Genomic DNA, 20,356 nt, shown 5'->3' on the forward strand with positions numbered 1-20,356 from the left:
CATGCGGCAAATGTCAGTCAGATCCGGGAATCGAACCTGCAACGGCCGCGTCGAGGACTCAAGGCCTCCAAATGTGGGTTGCGCTATCCCCTACGCCACCACAGCACGCCCCAATTGTCTCATATTTTAAAGCATTGTCAATGTGCGTTGCCTTTTGAGGAATCAGTGCAAAGCATCAACCAAAGTTCCAAACAGCCAAACTTTCTTAAGCTACATGTTGATTCTAATGGGTCTCAGCAACAGACCACTTGTATCAAAGACCACCATCATTGTAGAACTACAATTAAAATATAAAATTGCAAACAATGACAGCATAAATAGATAACAGCTTACATTTAACTCATCTTGACATATTGTTTCTACAAGGGATTAAATCCATGGAATCCATTCTCTTCCGTTTCTGACAACTTTGACCAGTTTGTTCATAAACCCAAGTAGAAGATCATTTGAAGAGTGAAGTTTTCAGAGAGAATATCACAGTTTACTCTTTTAGTCTTTTCTGTTTCAATTTTGTTTGTTGTAATACATTACAAATATGGGAAAATTTCTTCAAATATATAATTTTGAGGCCACTGCATGTAGGAAACCCAAAGAAATTCAGATTGCGTCAAAGTCATAAGTAAAGTCAGAAGGCTTGGTTGCAGGGAATATTTGTGCCAATAGTTGGTTTTAAACATGAAAGTAGCAGCATATTAGGAAGTCATTTTCACCAACTTTTTAAGGCATATTTTTATGTGCTGTGAATCTTGAAGATTAAACTGAAACCAAATCATTTTTGTTTATTTTGTGTCCTGCACCCTAACACATTGTTTTTAGTGAGCATTTATTTTACACAGGCCTTCTTTCAAGACAAAATCTTCCCATCTGAATTGCAGAGCATTGTCGATCTGGTAAAAATACACTTAAAAAAATACAAGTAAGAGAATTGTTTTTAGTCAGTTCTCATTTTTGAACATCTGAATAAAGATAACAAAGTTACATTTTGTTTTGTTTCTCTCATTGTAACCACATTAGAAATGTGCTGAACCATGAATTGTGTCTTGTTACACTCCTTTGTCTCTACAGTTTATCTTTACTCCTCTGTTTATGCATTTGTGCCTTGTTTTCTCAGCTACTTTTACCCTGATTGTTGTATCTGCCAACATCTGTCTTCTGTCCTTTCTCACAACTTTTCCAATAGCCTTTCCACATCCATGCGGCTGCATGCATCTCCACAAACTGCCTCCACCCAAATCAATTTCCTCAAACCCCATTTAACACCCTTACAAATATAGATCTCTAAGTGGAAAATCTAACTCATCAAGTATGTTACCTAACATCAGGCATTACAAGGAGATTAAGAAAATACACTTTGGGTTTTATGGTAGAGCTCTTTCTGTTTCCTCTAATGACTTTGGTGCCTGTCAGGCGGAGGCTGGCTTTAAATCCTGCTCAGTACGCTCTCCAGCAGTGACAAGGAGACCTATGACATTCAAATAGCTCACAAAATAATTTCATAATTCACATCCTGCCAATCACTGAGTGGGCTACCCAGTGAACTTTGACTACAAAAGGAGGAGGAAGAAAAAGAAATTACAGAAGTGCCACATCTTAATTATGGGTCTCTGCTTCTGAATGTGTTGTTTTTTTTTCACATGTAGATTATTCCCATGAAGAATGTGCAGGGGCACAGGGGAAAAAAAGAAATAGTCAACTGAAATTACCTCCCAGGCTATAATTCTGCTGCCACTTTCTCCTGTTGAAAGAGCTAATTAAAAAACAGGGGAGCTACAAGGCGCACAGCAGACCTGGAAACTCGAGGGGCAGGTTCTCAAGCTGGGTGCAAGGAGGTCCTGCTGTTCCAAGCCCCCAAGGCCAAGATGAAAGCTTCAGAAGGAGAACTCTCTTTGGTAAAGAGTTTAGTCGGCTGACTGAAAGCAGCAGAGACTCAAGGGTTGTCTTTGTATGATGGCTTTGATATGAGATGAACAAATACAGGTAAGAAAGAATAATGAAAAATACCTTCACACCTACATGCATACACCATCGCCTAAATAGTTAATAAATGATCCATTAAATCACATCCATTGATAACAAAATACAATAATCTACAAACATTATTGTCGATGGAAAACATGAGGAAAACAATGAAAATCATCTGAAAAACTCAAATATTATCCAGAGGAGTCCTGCTTTTAACTGTAGAATTTCAGACTTTTGTGCAATTCTCTGCCAAAGCAAGAACTTAAGAAACAATGTTAGTTTTTTCACTGTATTTACTATTTTAAAGCAGACACAGTTTGTTTTACGGTGTAGAAGCCAAGGCTGACGTGTCAGAAAAGATAAGCTCTCTATGAATCTGTTTCTTATACACAGTCTCCTCCGAATCCTCCACACAATGAAGCCCCCAGGGATGTTTATGACTTCGTTGCAAAGTGTTTAAATCCTCAGATCACACCCGACGCTGTCTGTGGGGACTGCTGCTTTTATGTAAAATGCTACCCAAACAGTATTTTCTTCTTACAAACAATTCAGAAAAAGACTAAGAATTAAGCCCAGGGACAAGACCGGAGAAAAAGCAAAGTAGCAACTTGGTCTGCATACAGAACCTTTCCATAAATCAGTACCTCTCACCAGTGTGGCACTAATAAAAAAACAACAACTCATCACCTTTTGAATCTCAGTGGCTTTACTTCTTGCTCCTGTTCAACATTAGTAAATACTTCAGAGGAGCAGCGTCCTGCTCTCTTCAAACACGCTGGTCCTCCCACAGACTCCTTCCCATCATTACAAACAACTTCCCTATGCATCAGTCCTACACTCTCACATAGGCACTCTCACAGCACTAAGTGGAGGGTTCAGACCTTTGGTCGTTCTTAAGTCTATTGTCAGAAATTAATTTAGAAAAGGTTTTGTATTTGGGGAGACATACAAAACTTTTTAACCCTATTTTACCAGCTAACATTTTTCCCAGAGAGTTCTATACAAAGCTTTTGACTTTATTTATTTTGACCTTTATGCTTTAAAGTTCTATTTCAGCCAAAAGTAAAACATTTAAATAAATTTTTAAAAAGAGACTAAAACTTATTTTATTTTGCCTCTTCAGAAATATCCCTGTTCCATCTTTAGTAAAGACCATAAACCTGCCAGTTCCAGTCCTGAGAGCAGAAACTTCTTGTTTGTAAAGTATTACACCACACATAACAAATGGCCCTTGAGAATTAACTGTCCTGACCATTCAATAAAAGAATAAATGAAGGTTTGTTTTAAAAAAACAAAAAAATTAGATAATGTTGCAAGAAAATGCCTTTTATTTAAACCAAGATTCTTCATTTGAGAATCGACTGTGGAAGCAGCATTTAAATTGTACACGAGTTTGGAAGCATTGTGTTTGATCTGTGGCTGGATGAGGAAGGTGGAAAACCACAGGATGGCTGGATGAAATGCATCAGAGGCAGAGCTGAGTGGATCTAACATGCAGCCTCTTTTCAACCAGCCGCCCACTCTTCCACCCACAGCTCCGTTGTTCACTCAGCTGCTCAGCTACTCTTAGAGGCATTTTGCTCTAAAAACGGATGCATGCTTCAGCATCATTTACAAACATTTTGTAGTATGCATATAGATTTCCATTTCAGCCGATAAGATGGATCTGCATAATGTAATGCACTCAGTCTTCAGATTCTTCAGATCTGGAATGATGCGGCAGCCACATTTACAGCCTGACATTTAGAAAGTTTAACACTTTGACAGTAAAAGCTTCAATAAGGTACTTAGATAAGCTGATCACTCAGTTTAGTATTGATTCCTTTTATGTTCCTTTCCATTTTTCTGACATTTTATAAGTTTCATCCACTTGCTTTGGTTTTTATATTTGTGATCCTCAATATCCAATTCAAAGGGAAAAGTATTCCAGTCAAAACGTTGAAGATTAATATTTTTTTATGTAGTCATTCTAAGCAGTAGCATCTTCACATTCATTCAAATCAGAAAAGTAAACAAGCTTCACTTGATCCATTAACATATCGCCCCACTTAACCCATCTATAATAATACAGATTAAAATGAATTCAAATTTATTTCAGAACATACATTTCCTTTCAATTTAACAATCACATTTAATCCTGTAAAATACAGTGTAATATTACAATATTAATATTTCAAATCAAAAGTAGTTGGTTTTTAACCCAAATTTAGTGATTTAACCCCATTCTACAGTCTTGTATGCAAATTTCCAGTCTTACAGCACTGTAAGTTCCACCAACAGGGTCACCAAATACCACAGTTTGAAAAACCTTGACTGAGCAAATCTTTGAGATTCACTCACATTACTAAAAAAAATATTTTAAAATTTTGAGGGGTGATCAGTATAGTGTCTAAAACATGTGTACTCTTGCACAAAACAGTGTTGTTTTATATTCAATATTAGATTTTAAGACAAACACACACCAAATATGAAAACAGCTTCATCTACAAAGTTCTACAAAATCATTTACTAGGCGGATCTTTTTTTATGTTTTGCTATGTCGGGGACCTCAAGGGTTACCACAGATTTAATATACTGGTAGTTTTTCCAAACAAACTTGTGCAAACTCCTTCAGTCTTTTGAGTCCAATTCTGACCTCTTAGACAACCACAACACATTGGATGAGACAAAACTGTCCCATCCAAGACGGGTCTGACCAGCATCATCTGACAGCCAACAGAAAGCTCACAACCCCAACACAAAGTCAACCAAAGACATCAGCAAGAATCTGCCGATGAAGGCCCTGTAGGACCTTAATGTCTAGGAGTTGCCAATATGAACAAAGTGATGTTAACTTTGTGGTCAATAGGGATAATAGAGCTGACGTCCAAGTCATTAATATAAAATAAAGAATGTAAATAGGAACTCCTTCAAAGCTAGTAATGAGGCCGGTTTCTGCGTTGATTGTATACCAGGTTTTAAGTATCACCAATTTTAAGTTACAATATTTTTGAACATTGAGCTCATTTTATTAAAGGTGAAAATTCAGGGATTTTCTCTGGTTGGTTTAGCATTATCCTTTTTCTTGGGTCCAAGCAGTAAGCCCAGCATTCCCACTGTGCCATGGATGCAGATCTGACAAACTGCCAAGTCGCCCTGGCAGAGGGCAGTTATTGCTGTTGGCATGACCAGGTGCTGAGGGCAATAGCAAATGCCATCTCTTTAAGGATCTCTTCAGGTATCAATAATCAGCCTAGTATGACACATCCATCAGGATTGAAAAGAAGCCTGTCTAGCAGGGAAAATTCTGGAAATGGTTCCAACTAGTTCCTTAAGGTCAAACTGGGGGGAAAGCTAAAGCTTCCAGAAACTTGATCAAGATCATCAGATGCAAAAATGGGCTGTATGGATATTCTCTTTCCTGACAACTAAGCCATGACTTGATGAATTTTACAATTTCTTCTCAAAGCATAATTGTTTTTATAAAAAGAAACATCCTATTTTAAATATTAAATCAGAGACCATATGTGAAGTGTTTGGTGTGAATTAGAGAATAATGTTTAGTCTGCCGGGCTGTACTTCAGAGAGTCATAAGATATGAGATGTCAGTGTTAAGTAAATATCACTGTAAACTATAAGCTAGCTCTTCTCATGCATGGAGTCATATCTAATAGGCTTAAAGGAAAGACAGAAAAGTTAACAATTCTCTCGCATATGGAAGATATCAATCCCCCAACTACAAACACAATCAGTTCAAAAACTCATTTGTTCCATTATCGGTTTATTAAATAATGCATGTTTATGTTTTTGGGATAAGCAATACCTCAGTGTGCTGAAAAACCTATTTATTGCCCAGGCGTGGAATGTTCATTTCCAGATTGATATGAGGTCACACTATGTATGGTAAGGTTTTGATTCTGAGGAAACCATTTATTGTTTTTCTGGTTTACAGCTGATGTGATGCAAAAGCAATAAGTATCAACTTCCCTGTGGAGAAATGAAAGCATGTTCTATTTAGGCTACCACAAGATATATCCTTCATTGTTCCTCAGTGGGGAAACTCAGGTATCCCATCAGCAAGGTGACAGGCAAATGGAAGAATGCAGCTTCCCAAAATATTAAAAAAATATAAGAGATTGTACAGTGAGAGCAAATTTACAACTGCACAGTTATTAAAAATCGCATTCTCATATAAAAAGAAATGTGTAACTGAGTAGGGTAATATAAAATAAAATAATTTTATACATCACAAAATGTTCATGTATTTATGCATTAAAATTGGATTTGGGCAGTTTAACAGTATTAAGGTAAGATCTGTGTTTGGCAGCAGATTGCCGGTTGGCAAAGCAAGAATACGTCCTGTCTAATTAACCACCTAAATTAAGCTTTTCGTTCTCTACTTTCTGAAAGTAAAATGGCAAGAAAGCCATATATTAAAATCTGCACAACTTATACTTTATATTACTCCAAAGCAGGTGTTTATTCTATTTTTATTACATGTGTAATAGGTGTAACATTATTACACCTATAATAGTATATTTTAGAATCAGTGAGGAAAAATATTGCTGTCTTTTTTTAATCAAAGCAATCATATCTGTATTTAGATACTGTCATCCCATGAAACCACAATCTATTCTGTAAAAATCCACAAGTATATTAATACAATAAAACAAGATAATGTGGTCTTACTACCAGAACAATAAACACATACTATTAACTACCTGACAAACACTTTACTTTACTTTAAATTTTATTCACTGAGTGGATTTAGTCAAATACTATTACTCCAAATAAACAATGCAAAATTACCTTCAATGCATTTAGCAGCATGTTTTAGTAGCATTTTTATTCCATTAAAATGATGTTAAATTGTGTGGTTTTTTTCTATATTATAAAGGTGGCAGGATCTAACTGGTCTTGTTTAGGGAAGATTTTAATAGTTTGACAACATACTGCTAATGATCAGTGGATGTTTTGACTGTTACATTTTCAAATTCACAAGGACTGTAGAAAAGGTAGATACCTTGTTTATATAGAACAACACACTGGAACAAACAGGCCATAAAGAATATTCAAAACTTCATCTTGATAGTACCTCACAAGGCAAAGTGAGATGTACTTCCTCTTCTGACGGAGCCTGAAACTGCGTGTATGTGTGTGAGAGAGCTTGGTTGTGGTCGGCTGGTTATAAGCACTCCTTATCTTTGGCGTGCATTTGCATGCTCCACAAACAGCAGCATGGCTGGGAGCCCTGATAACACTCACCTTAACTATCAGGCCTCAACAGTATGTGTTGTGTCGTGTGCTGGGTGTGGCATGTAGCTTAAGTATGTGATTTATAACAAAGTTTTTAAACCACAAATGTGAGGTCATGTGTGCATTTAGCTGTGTTTTTTTAAGTGCACTGGTGTGTGTGCAGATAAGCTCGCTCTGATGAAACCATCTTTGCATATTCAGGGATCTTTCATTTCTTTCTTATCATATTCTTGATGTGGACGGTGACATGAACGTGATGACAGAGAGAGAAAGACACACTCATTTTGTTAAGAAACATACAAACACAGGAACACTCTGAACCCTGAATTGTTTGTTTTATTAATAAAAAACATAGAACATCCAAGTAAAAAGTGTGCACAGTCAAGATAGCAGAACAGCCGTTTTACGTTCGAAATAGGATAAATTTTAAAAGCTTATTTTTAAAAAACAGAAACTAAGAAGGTAACTTTAATCTTATACTCAGCAGAACCTCCATTAAGATTGTGTTAATTTCTTTCCAACAGGGAAATTAATGGACTGTCTCACTGCTGCAGCAGAGTCTACCTGCTGTGCTCAACCTTGGACCCCAACAGAGAAGAAGGTTGAAGGGTTAGGTACACCTTTTCCACACTGTACTATCCTATGTAAGTGTACAGTACTCAATGGAGAAGTTAGTATATCAGATGTGGATTTTTTCTAAGGCTGATGATGTTTAAGCAGTGTGATCCCCACCACTTCTCTGCACACTGTTGAGTACAAGCTTGACTTTTTAAAATAAGTAATGCTAGTCCTTCAAAGCCAGAGTGACACTTCATCTCCAAAGCGCAGAGTCCAAGATCAATTGATAGATTTTGAATTCGAGAAAGTGTACTCTTCTGGAAGAGAAAAAGAATGGCACATATTTAATGACAACTGTTGCTTAACATGAAATCTGGTGGTTTATGTGCCAACTTATTCAGTCCCATCTGATTGTGCGTATTTTGAAGGGTGACGTGGATTATTTGTTTGGCTTTAAAGGCAGTGCATTGTACAAAATGCACTGAGAAAATGGACAAACTCAGGGACTTTGTACGTAGTAGCTCCTTTAGCAAACCAAAGCAGACTTGCCCTGTTTAGAATGTATAAAACATTTCAATAAACAGAAAAAAAGCGTGCAGACAAAAAGATAAAATGTGCTGCGTGTGTGTTTTGAAGTGTTTGTACCATCAAAAGTAACAGCCGCCATCGTATTTGCATGGCTTGTGCTGATTTGCATTTAGTGATTCACAAGTGGACAGATGGACAGATGATGACAGAGAGAGACAGAGGAGAAGAAGATGGAGGCATGAAGAAGGGAGAGCGGTGACAAGCTGCTGTCCAGGGAAGCAATTAGATGGACTCGTGTTGCCGTAGCTCAAGACAGGAAGACGGAGAACAAAAAGGTGAACAACAGAAAAAGAGCTGTGTTGACTTTGTTACTACAGCAGCTGCTGTTCAAGTCCTGCGAGAACCCCAAGCACAGGCACTGACAAAAAAACAACAAAAAACAGACAGGCTGTCCTGGCAGCCTAATGATTAGGCTGAAGACCGCAGAACTGCAATATCCTTGGTTAACATCTCAGTGGCCCAAAACTGGTGCAACTTTTCCTTTCACTCCACATCTTTGACAACATCACAACCAAATAAAGTATTCAGACAAAACACATGTCAAGCTCTGCTCTAGACCCACATCATCAAGTCAAACCTAGATTACCCTAATCTGAATAATTGCTCTGACCGTGCAGTCAGGCAGTGGCAGTTACATCACTGGTCGCATACAAATGCCTTTTATCTAAATCATTAAGAAGTACCATGATGGCTTTTGGCACGAGGCTTACATAACAGAAGATCTTAATATTCCAGAACATTTTTCAAGTTGGATGTCTCAATCCATCTTTATTTTGCAGATTTCTGGGAGGGAGAGTGAAGGAGGAATACATTTTCCATGACATTTCCATCATTTACACCCTTAAAGCCAGAGGGGGGGAGAGACTTTTTACAGCACCTACAGCTTGAAAACAACGGGCTAAATATAAACAATTTTTTAAGAGTACTATCAAACTCTATCATACTCAAGTTTGACAGAGTTTGATAGAGATTTGAACTAAATTATATTGATCCAGAACAATCTATGGGAAGGTGGAGTTGGGCATTGAGTCTTGAGAATCAACTCGATCCGGGAGCAACATTTAAATTTTCTTGGAGTTGTTTAAATTTCAATTCTTAATTTTGATTCATAGTCCGCTGACCAAAGAATCCACCAAATTCCAGAGAGAAGAACCAGCTAGAGATGTTTATGTAGCCATGGAAAATGGCTAAAGCTGACTTGTCTTCCATAAGTACTAACCTCCTCACCAAAGAGTGGTGGTGTTACCGATACCTGGTAGTGCTTAGATTTCAGATGTCCATTAATTCAATAAAGAGTGGCACCTGGTGAGACCTGAGCAAGATAAAAATATACTAATCTCTCTGTGGATATCCACAAATCTCCACATTTGGTTCACGTCAGCTAAGTAGAACCTACCAGTCGACTGATTCATCCGTGGTAAAAACAGTAACCCAAAGGATGCATGTGGCTCTCTTTAAAAGGAGAAATGAAGAAACTGGCCATATGATTCATATTTGATGTAAACAGCAATCAACAGAGAGAAAAAAAAGCTTTACTATTACAAGTAAAGCTTCGACCTGTATCTTTTTTCGTCAACATTACATCCACATCATCACAAAAACACAAAGCGAGGGGCCAGTGAGCTTTCTGCCAGCATGTACTGTCTTCATTACTGCACAGAAAAACAACAAGCACAAAGGCCTCCATTGAAAAGAAGGGATTCCCCGGATAACCCTCACCATTGTATCCCCAGATCCCTTGTTCCGCAGCATGGCCAAATTACTGCACATACTTCTGGACGAGTAGCATTGTGTGGAAGCGAGATGTTCAAAGTGCATGGCTAGATAGACGGATGCCAGACAGGGTGGCAGGCACCTTCCCCTCCCCCGTTTGTGGGTTCATATGGAAATTTGTGCCCGTCAAGCAACATGTCTGATTTTCTGACAGGTAGACTGGCATTGTCTTAGCAGTTGACACCAGATGCGCAACCAAAACAAGCCTCAAACTTTTTTCTCAGTTTTTTTTGTACAAGTTTGGCCAAAACTTTTTTTTGTCAATGTTTGAGAGACAATTAAAAAGAAAAAGAAATCTCCATTTGGATCCCTAAAATTGACAGAAAAACTGATCATGCAAGCAAAAAACTGGGTACACAGTTGGTCAAGCAATATCACAATAATCCTTGATGAAAATTGAAGCAGCAGGTGAACAGACACACTTTAAAGATCAACATTTAAATCAAACTCAAATAAAGCTATAATGTCATTATGTTGAAAGGAATGCCAGCAGATCAGGCATAAATCTGTGGATAATCTTGTTAAATGTTCAGGTTTCAGAATTCAGTCTCCCCAACAATCTTCTGGCAAAACACTTCCTGCGCAGTAATAGGAGGAAGCAGGAGCAAAAATCTAACATACAGAGGCTGGTGCAGTAAAACAAGGTAAAAAGGCAAGAATTAAAGGAGGTGGGTTGACTAAAGGAGCTTTTCCTGAAGCAACATCTCGTCTACAACAAGTGTAGAAATTACGGAAAGCAGAGTGCCCCAGGTAATGTCCTCAATGGAAAGTCAGGGACAGAAACAATCAGTCAGGGAATCCAGGGAGTCCCTTTAACACAATGTGCACTAAAATAAACACTCATCAGTATGCCCTAATAAGTCCAACAGAGGAGAATGGCTCTGTGGACGGATATGGTCATGAGGTGCAGACCATGCATACCGAAGCTCCTCGGAGCAGTGCGTTTCAATCAGAGTCGAGGCTAGAGAGAATCCAGCAGAGAGAACAGCAGCTCAGATACTCAGACAGGGAGAGCTTCACGCGTTTATCAGAATCAGTTGCTGCAGACCATTCAGGTGCTTCTACTGTATGAAATCTCTTCTGTGAAGTGCATCATGTGTGAACAAGAATGGACAAAACTTGCCACCAACCACCAGACAACCCAATACTCATTGGAAGTCTATCTGGGGTCTTCATTGTATCTGACATTGCACCAAATACTTTATAGACCTTTGTTATTGCGTGAACAAACTTCCAGAAAACTGCATAGGTGCTGAAACGCTGAGATCCTTTAAATCATGGCTGAAAACCCAGCTGTTTTGAGTTACCTTTGATTCTTAGTAACTGGAACTCTGGTCAACATATTTTTTGAATATTTGCTAAATGATTTTGATGATGGCATTTGACACAGTGTAATGTTTATTGCTTGTTTCATAAGAGGTAACTGTGTTATGTTATTATGGTATAAAGCACATTGAACTGCCTTGTTGCTGAAATGTGTCATACAAATAATCTTGACTTGTAATTTGAGCAAACGCAGAAGATCCAGTCACTCTAATAGAATGGCTCCATCAGCTTTAGCTTAATGTCTAGGAAATGAAAAGACTACTGAAAGTAATTTTGTCCCTCTTGAGCAATTTCTATTAGTTTTGGTCCATTGACCTTCTGAAAGACCTAATGATGACCCCTTATCAGTTTTAGGGCAAATTTGTTTTCATCTCCCCTTAGGCGAATTAACTTCTTTTCATAAAACACAAAAACTGCTTCAAGCGAGCCTTAAAACTATTTTGCACAACAGTGAGACTAATTTAGAATTTTAGATTTTGATCAACCTTTTCCAATGTGATACTTGAAAATACATATAAAAATATTGATGGAAACACAGTTAGTCAGAAAGTTTGTTTCTGATTGTTGGACAGAATAGATTTTTTATTTGCATGCCTCCAACCCAACTTATTGCCATGTAGATGCTGCCTATAACTTTTTCTGGAGCCTTGGGGTTGTCACTTGTTGATGCAGTTCTCTTAAATAAACAACTTTACAAAAGCTAAAGAGAAAAATTACAGTGAATATTAACAGCTTCCTGCTTTACCATCACCTAGCATGGTGGGAAGTGAAACATGACTCTTGCATTGCTGCGTTCGTCACAGTTTCAGTGGTTTTAAACCGTTTATTCACAGCCCTGACTGTGGATGTTGAAAAGGTAAGGAGCTATTTTCTTGGAGAAACTGCTATGGGAGAAAATAATTAGCGTGTTATTTCTCCACACTATTTGCCCAAATTAAAGGTTGAACTTTCAAAAATTATCAGGGTGAAATCGTGCTGCTGCATTATGAAAATATTTTACTTCAAGGCAGGTAAACTATTCAGAAAATTGTTTTATATATATATATATATATATATATATATATACATATATATATATATATATATATATATATATATATATATATATATATATATACATATATTGCTTTCTTTTTTGCGCTCTTTCTTTGGATAAGAGACAGTTTGAAAATAAGACCTCTTCTCTAAGGACTTTTTATTGACTTCTCTAAGCACACAAATGTATACGTTTTAAAGCCAGACATTCATTTGCCCAGGAGGCTGTGAGTGCTTTGCATGATGGGATGTGTTTCTGTGCCTCTGAATGTGAACCTCTCAGCTCAGGGAATATCTTTGAATTTCACACCAATTACACATAAAAAACTGCGGCCCGTTTCTAGCTCCTTGGGGAAAATGGTGCGATTTTTGATCTATACCTGGTGGACAGCTGAATTTGACCCATATGGGGGTCCTTCAATACCACAACTAGTGTTTGAATATAAGAGTGAAAAACGACTGCAGCTGACCTGAAGAAACCTCGAGGGAATGTATGCCATCACTGCCTGAAATTTCCCCAGATCTACTTTGTTTGAGCTCGTTAATACTGCTCATTGTAAAAAACTAATGGACTCTAACTGATGAAAAGACTAATTAAGACTTCGGCTGTGAAATGATTTCATAGCCAAAACCAATATTTTCTGTTAGGAACACAAACTTTACAAAATCCTTTTACTTCTTATATAATTAATAATATTTTGTTGGGATTTTATCATAGCCCAGAAAGTGATGCTAACAAATAGAAATAGATATAAAACCATTTTATGGCTCATTTGTATATTTAAACCAAGAAAAAATGCTTCTTTTGACTTTAATGATAAGAAATCTGCTGTATGTTATCTTTGTTGAACAAAATAATTTTTGGGAAAAAAACAAAAACAATGTACGACTTTCCGTCAAGCACAGTTACTTGTACGTACATTATGTCACGTCATGAAAAATTCAACGGATCTCCAGTTTAACCTCGGGGCCAAATGAACCTTCTGACTTGTTGATCACCTTCTTTGTTACAGCAGAACACATTTTATCACAGCCAGCCCAGTCCTGGAAGACAGATGAACAGATTACTCAGCCCAGCTAACGCTCATTCATGGATAATTCTCCGCCGAGAGCTCGGCAACAACACGAGCCCAGATTGATTACACTCTGCTGCCTCAGTAAACCCCTCCTCTCTGCCTTCATCCCCCCACCGGCTGCTGCACTTTGGTAAAACCCTGGTTCAACGCCTATTGAACTTCTAGGTTAGTAAAAGGTGTGGAAGGAGCAGTGGGAGGAGTCAAAAGCTTATAAAGTCATCACATACTCTTTGTATAAAAGGTATAATAATCATGGAATATGTAAACACTTTCAAGTTAAGCAAAAATATCTTAAAAATATTTTAAATAGAAAAAATTCTGATCCGAAACAGGATCTTAAAATAAAAAAATTAGCCTATTTTAATATCATGCAGTGATGGGTAAAGATAGTTATGAACATTTTACTATGTGAAAATCTCACTGCAACTATGATAAGGTTGGGATAGAAAAATGTATATAAACCCAACTGAAACATTTGGGTAAGCTGATGGGGTTAAAAACTGACATTTAGGGTTTAAAATTGACATAAGTCTGACCTTAGACTTCAGGGAAGGAATGATGTGCTACTAAAGATGGAAACAAATTTCTGCAAAACTTAAACCTCATGTCCTGCGACAGACTGGCAAGCTGTCCAGGGATTAACCCGCCTCTCGCCCGGAACGTTAGCTGGAGATCGGCACCAGCACCTCCCAACCCCACAAGGGACAAGGGTGTAAGAAAATGGATGGATGAACTTAAACTTCAATCCTGTACTTAAAAAATATGCAGTGTGTAGTCGGTGTATTAAGTTCTCATTGTTTTCCTAAATGAATTAATTAATAAATCCTGATTGAATAAACATATTGTGGTTTTCTCACATTATTAAACTTAGAAATCTCTCAAAATCAACTGTGTTTATTGGCATCATGTTTTTGTATATCATGTTACAATTTTCCTGTGTATGCCCTCCGCTTTTCTGTCGTCATCACATCCTCGCCTTCGTAGCACATCAGTAGTTTTTGATTGAGTTATTGGCAGTGCTCCGTCATGCAGAACGGTTAAATATGTAATATTTAAGGTTCTAAACTAAGGAGTTTGCAGAGTGTTTATATTTCAAAACAGAACCACTCCAAGCTCTTCCTTAGTTCGGTCGGTTCCTCTTTCCTGTTCTGGGATCCTGCTGCCATCTTTAATTCTGTATCAACTGGTTCCACTGAAGGATAACCAGCAGTGCCCTCTGCTGGATGGCTGCTTAATTATGGTAGAAATTACCATCCATTTAAAATCTTGTTATTAGTAAATCAAATGGAACTAATTTTAATCTAATAAACCATTTATTGACAATTAATTATAAGACAATTAACTGTTTGTATCCCTAGTTAATAGTCCTGCAAGTTTTAGGAAGATATAGACAGAAAGGCTCAACACCAGTGGTTTACTTTCAACAAAACTCTTTTTTACCCTCACCCTGATATAAACCATGGCTGTGCAGCACATTACAGAGACAGCAACACCAGCAGCATATTTTTATCAGTATAAATAAAAGTAAACATTCATTAGTGTGAGAGGATCTAAATCTAAACTTTAACATGACATTTCAGATGCTATGTGGACAGAATATTGTGCAAGTTATCAAAAAGCAGACAATATTTCTGAGACTGAGTGGCTGGAGAGAGACAAAAAAAGAAAAGCTGAAAAGGCAGAGGGGATAAAGGAAAGAGCGTGAGTCAGACTATAAACACTCGGTTGGGTTGATGTTATACAGCTGCCTTGAAAGCTGATCCAGAGGTTGGCAAGTCCGCCACAAACACAGAAAAACAGACCCAAACTAGGTCTCCCTGCCTCTAAAATCCCAGAACAAAATCTGATGACTCACACGGTGTGTGTATACAGAACTCTGGCAGTGCACACACAATTACAACAACATATATCACACATAAACCAGCAGGCTCTGGGTTTGTTGGATGAAGGTCTGTGGTAGGTGACAAGCAGGGGTGTGGGGTGAGGGGTCACAGAGTCAAGAGGAAAATAAATCTGTCAACACACACACTCCAGTGGCATGAAATCAGTGCTTTACACCTCCAAGTGAGAGGGTCAGGGATCTCCCAATGCACACGCACACACTCAAACTTTATCCACTGATCCTCCCTGTTGCATCCTCTTGAATGCCACTTACATTACAAGAATATTTTAACAACCACAATATTTTTTCCTACAGAAAAAAAGCCAGTTTGTTTCTGTAGGAGCTGGACCACTTCATCTACAGAACATCTAATCGATCACATACTAATCTGAATCAGAAACGTCTCTCAAAGACTGATCAATGATTGATAAAACAAGTAGAGGCGTGGAAAAAAATCATACAAACCACATGCCAATTTTTGGTAGCTTTAGCAACCAGAACAAAATCAGTTTATATGATTTAATTAGTTTAGAGTTAAAAATGAGGTTTTGTAAAATATCTATGCGCTAAAAGTTGCTCAGAAAGACGTTTTGGGTTGATTATTGATTGTATCCCTTGTTTAAATGACTCAAACAAGGGATACAATCACAATCAATGGCAAGAAGGGATGTTTTAAAAAATCTACATAAAATATTAAATTAATTTAGAAGTGAGATTTTTAAATTTTTACTGCTAAGTAAAAAATGTCTTAGATTTATGGTTAAAGCCATCTTAACTTTGCCCACCTTTCCTCTGACAAGAGATAATAAATCTTTATCGGAGTGGCTCTGTTAGAGTTCTGACCTAAATCTGACAATCTGTGGAGGCAAGACTGGAGAATTTAAGATTTGGAGTTCGTCACTAAATCCAAATATTAGTGGAAACAAGCAAAACGTTGGTCAACAATTATAATGAGGGTTTGATTACTGTAATGGCAGTAAAGACCTTGCCATTGATTATTCAGAATATTATAGTCTACGTCTTTTTTTCCTTCATGGTTAGATCTGGTTTCCTTTTTTTAAGCTGCGTTCCAGTTGTACTCAGAACTGCGAAATTCCGACTTCAACTAGAATGCCCTCCCACCTATCTATGAGATCCGGCTTCCAAGGTGACAGGAATGCAGGATTATGATTTAGTTTCACTTTTTCTCTCCTTGCTTCCAAAACAATTCTTGCAGGTTTGCTACGTTTCATTCAGTCATTCACTTTGGTGAAAACTACCATTATGCTCAGTGAAAAAAAAAAAACAACTTAGAATTGAATGTCAATCTCTCCAAAAGTAGAAAATTATGACAAGGATCCTAAAGTTACCAAAAGTTTCTACATGCAGAGTCTAAAATGTAAGTTGTTGTTGCACAGGAACTGGGTTACAGCGCATAGGTGAGACTATTAATGCTTATGCCTTGGAGCAGAAAAAGCGTCCCACCGGCCTCACTCCTGCAGCAGTGTTGTGTCTTAATACCAGTCATGTCAATATTACCTAGAAAAGACATTTTAGAACACAGTTTTCTCCAAACTCTTTAGGTTGTGACTTTATGCCTCCACAAACATGTTCAATCCTCATTCAGATAAGCCTGCAACCTGACAAGAAGTCATCACATTATGTTGCCAGCTTGCTGAAGCAAGCTCTTGAAATAAAAGTGAGTACTACTCCAGTGAACAGAACAAAGCAATAAAGGAAAATAAAATGTTGCATGTGTTGATTTATGAGACAGTAAGACAAAGAAAGGAGGCAGATTCAAAATGACAGCAATCAGGAGAAAACAATAGGAAAATGCCGCCTCTGCTTATAATGTTAAGTTTGACATAAATTCAACTTTTATTTAAGCGGACTGTGATGTTCTTCATGTCCAACATTAGTACAGTCCTGCAGGAGAGTCCTAATTGGAGGCAGTACTAGGCTGAAGGTCCAACAAGGACTACTTTTCCATCAGGCCCCCCATTAACCTTTTCTACAGGCTCCTCCTCTGACAGTTCAGCTGTTTACAAGTCCCCACCACTTTCTAAAAGTGTTCAGTTTCAGGTGCTTGGCTGGCTGCAGGGCCTAAATATAGACACTAAGTAAGATTTCCCTGGAAAGGGACACACTCTCAGGGCAGGGGGTCGAATCTGTGTGTTTGTGTGTTCTTTCTATTTCTAGACCTCTGAGCAGCAACTGTCAGAAAGTGAAGAAAATATGGACACAATGACACTTAGCACAGCTTTACAGCTAATTTCAAAACATAACTCTAAGGTAGAGCTATATTTAAATGAGTCTACAAGAGAATTTAGAAGAAAATTTAGCTGGTTTAGTCGATTCATCCACACAACAGTAACTAGAGACAGATCAATTAGGTTTTTCTTTGACAATACAGATTTTCTGTTTTTCTATTTTTGACAGTTCCATGCATGTCTGCCGGTAATTTCGTCTGGGATGATATGAAAGAAAACCTCCAATTTGCAGCCAAAATAATGTTATTACTAAGAGGGAAAAAACAAAGCAAAAATTACATTGCTCTAACTTGTCCTGTCCAAAAATGAATCCTTTTAAAGAAATAAGATCTTTTTAAACTTGTGTAATTCAGGCTGTCGCTTTGAATTCTAAATTGTTGGAATGTTACTAGTAACAAATATTTTCCAAAAACATTTTTAAAAATCAAAAACCATTAACCAAGAGGCTTGGGATTTTATTTAATGCTTTAGTTCCTAAAAGTGTAATCCATACAGTAGGTAAAATGTCAGGTCACTTCATCTAGCATTTCAAGAAAAATGAAATGGCCCTCAAAACAGTAACTTTTTAGTCCAGATAAAGTACTATACCAGTAACACGCCATGCTTATACAGTGACACAAAATAATGAATGCATTCATTTTATATCAAGAGATCAACTTATTTCCAATGAAATCAAAAACACACAGTATTTATTAAATAAATCCAAGCACAAGGAAAGGTTAATTTTTTCTTCCTGCTAGTTTTTTAAAATATTTATCAATAACTAAAAACAAAGTTAAACATAATTAAGCAGTTGTAAAATTTTACTTTCAAATAACCCATATTTTAAAAGTTTAAAGATCCATCATGCAGTTATGAAAAAGCTCCTTAAGGCAGTATTTAGCATTCCACTTATCATTGTGAAAGAGTTGAGTGAATTTGGTAGTAGGTTTTTTTTTTTTATTATTTCCTCTTAGAAGCTTGATTAAAACCTCAGTAGTTTCAGATTTCCGAATATTTAACAAGAGAAAGAAATTCCTGACGTTCAACACACAAAGAGTGATTTATTGGCTAAATTTAGTCACACAGAACTTTTTAGTAATTCCTCATCATGTCTTTTTATTCATTTGGTGTATTAGCATTGCACTGAGAAATCAGCAGGAGGGAATATTAATCTGCAGCTCAAGTTCTGTAATCATTTATTAAAATCCTGCATCCTCCACAACAGCACCAGTCTGCATATCTTAAACACATTACTGCAACAAAACACTTCTGAACTGTCTCTGTTCATACACTGTTCCCTGATATTCTTTAGCCAAGTTTAAGCATAATGGGAAGAAGAGTTCAGTGGATTCCAGCAAATGACTACATATTTTTTTTATAAACAGGCAATTTTAAATGGTAATGTATAATTTTCTACTAAATTAGATTATGTATAAACTCTAGCCTCTAAGCTTTTATCTGTGTATAACTTCCAACCTTGCCAAACATTAACAGAAACTCTTCAGAAAGAGTCATGCAGAACTTTTGTTGTAATGTAATTAATGTGCAAGAGGCACGGTGTTAATATTTGAGAATGGCAAGATATTACTGTTGTGAATCACAGTCCCAAAAGGACTAATGTTGTTAATCACAAAATCTGGAAATGATAAGTGAAGGCTCTGACTCATACGTAATAGGAAACAGTTGTGTTTTTGTGTCTTGTCAGTTATAATTCATACCTGTGCCTTTGTTGCGGTCCACAAAGCAGTACTTCAGCTCATATTCTTTCAGAATTTCATGGACTTCCTGCAATGACACATCAATATAAGTTTAAAAAAAACAAACAGCTTTACAAAATACTATCAAATTTTCAGTTTTAAAATACTGAAACCACTTACTTCTATTAAAATTAGAAATCCTTCTTATTCAATTTGGTGACATCAGCAAATGATGCCAATGCATTTAGTCTAAACGGTCTAAACAAAGGGTCAGAAACATTCAGTATTGCTACTTTAGATTAGTTTATTGAGTGTGTTATACCATGTTAGCCCTTTACGTTAACAATTATTCGTTAGTCTATTGATAAGATCAGTCAACATTAGATTAACTTATTAAGCGATAACTTGTATTACCAACTTAAACCAAACAAAACAAAGAGAGAAGAGCCTAATACTCCCCTCACTCTGCTTGTTCATCTTTGTACTGGTTCAAACATTCAAACCTCAGCATCTCTTACACTGGCAAGCAGGGAATCATTTTGTTCTTTACATAATTTGATTTCTAGTGTCTCTGATCTCAGGAGCCTAATTAACCAAAAAAGACTAAACAGAATCCTAAATAACTGAAATGATAAAGCTCACAAGTTCTGCTAATAACAGGGAAGAAACACAGGCAAACATTTTTCATTATCTTTATTGAAAAGAAACAAATTAGTGTTCTTTTAAACAAGTAGCTAAAAGTGAAATTGCTTCGATGAAACGCTTTCTTTCAGCCACACAAAGACAGAAGAACTCCAAGCCACATGAGAGGCGAACGCTGATGCATCAAAGCTGTAAATCAGATTCTCCTCTCCAGCTCAAATGCATTTGTCTCTTTGGTGACTGGATATGATGAGGTGAGAAAAGACAAGAAGCACGAAGATGCAATAATACAGCAATAGATCCTTGCACTCCTGCTCATTGCTGAATTCTCTTGGCCTCACTACCTTCCTT

The 20,356-nt window shown here is 37.1% G+C and overlaps 1 protein-coding gene across 2 annotated transcripts in view; it reads right to left on the reverse strand.

Moving 5' to 3' along the window:
- raver2 (ribonucleoprotein, PTB-binding 2) overlaps window positions 1-20,356 on the reverse strand; it is an 83,706-nt gene that overhangs the window by 44,185 nt on the left and 19,165 nt on the right. For both annotated transcript variants that reach the window (XM_044128185.1, XM_044128186.1), the window contains exon 2: window positions 19,385-19,451. In XM_044128185.1, the coding sequence (XP_043984120.1) occupies window positions 19,385-19,451 (67 nt within the window). The remainder of the gene's footprint in view (window positions 1-19,384; window positions 19,452-20,356) is intronic.

Source organism: Gambusia affinis, linkage group LG10 (genome assembly GCF_019740435.1).
Source record: "Gambusia affinis linkage group LG10, SWU_Gaff_1.0, whole genome shotgun sequence".
NCBI lineage: Eukaryota > Metazoa > Chordata > Actinopteri > Cyprinodontiformes > Poeciliidae > Gambusia > Gambusia affinis.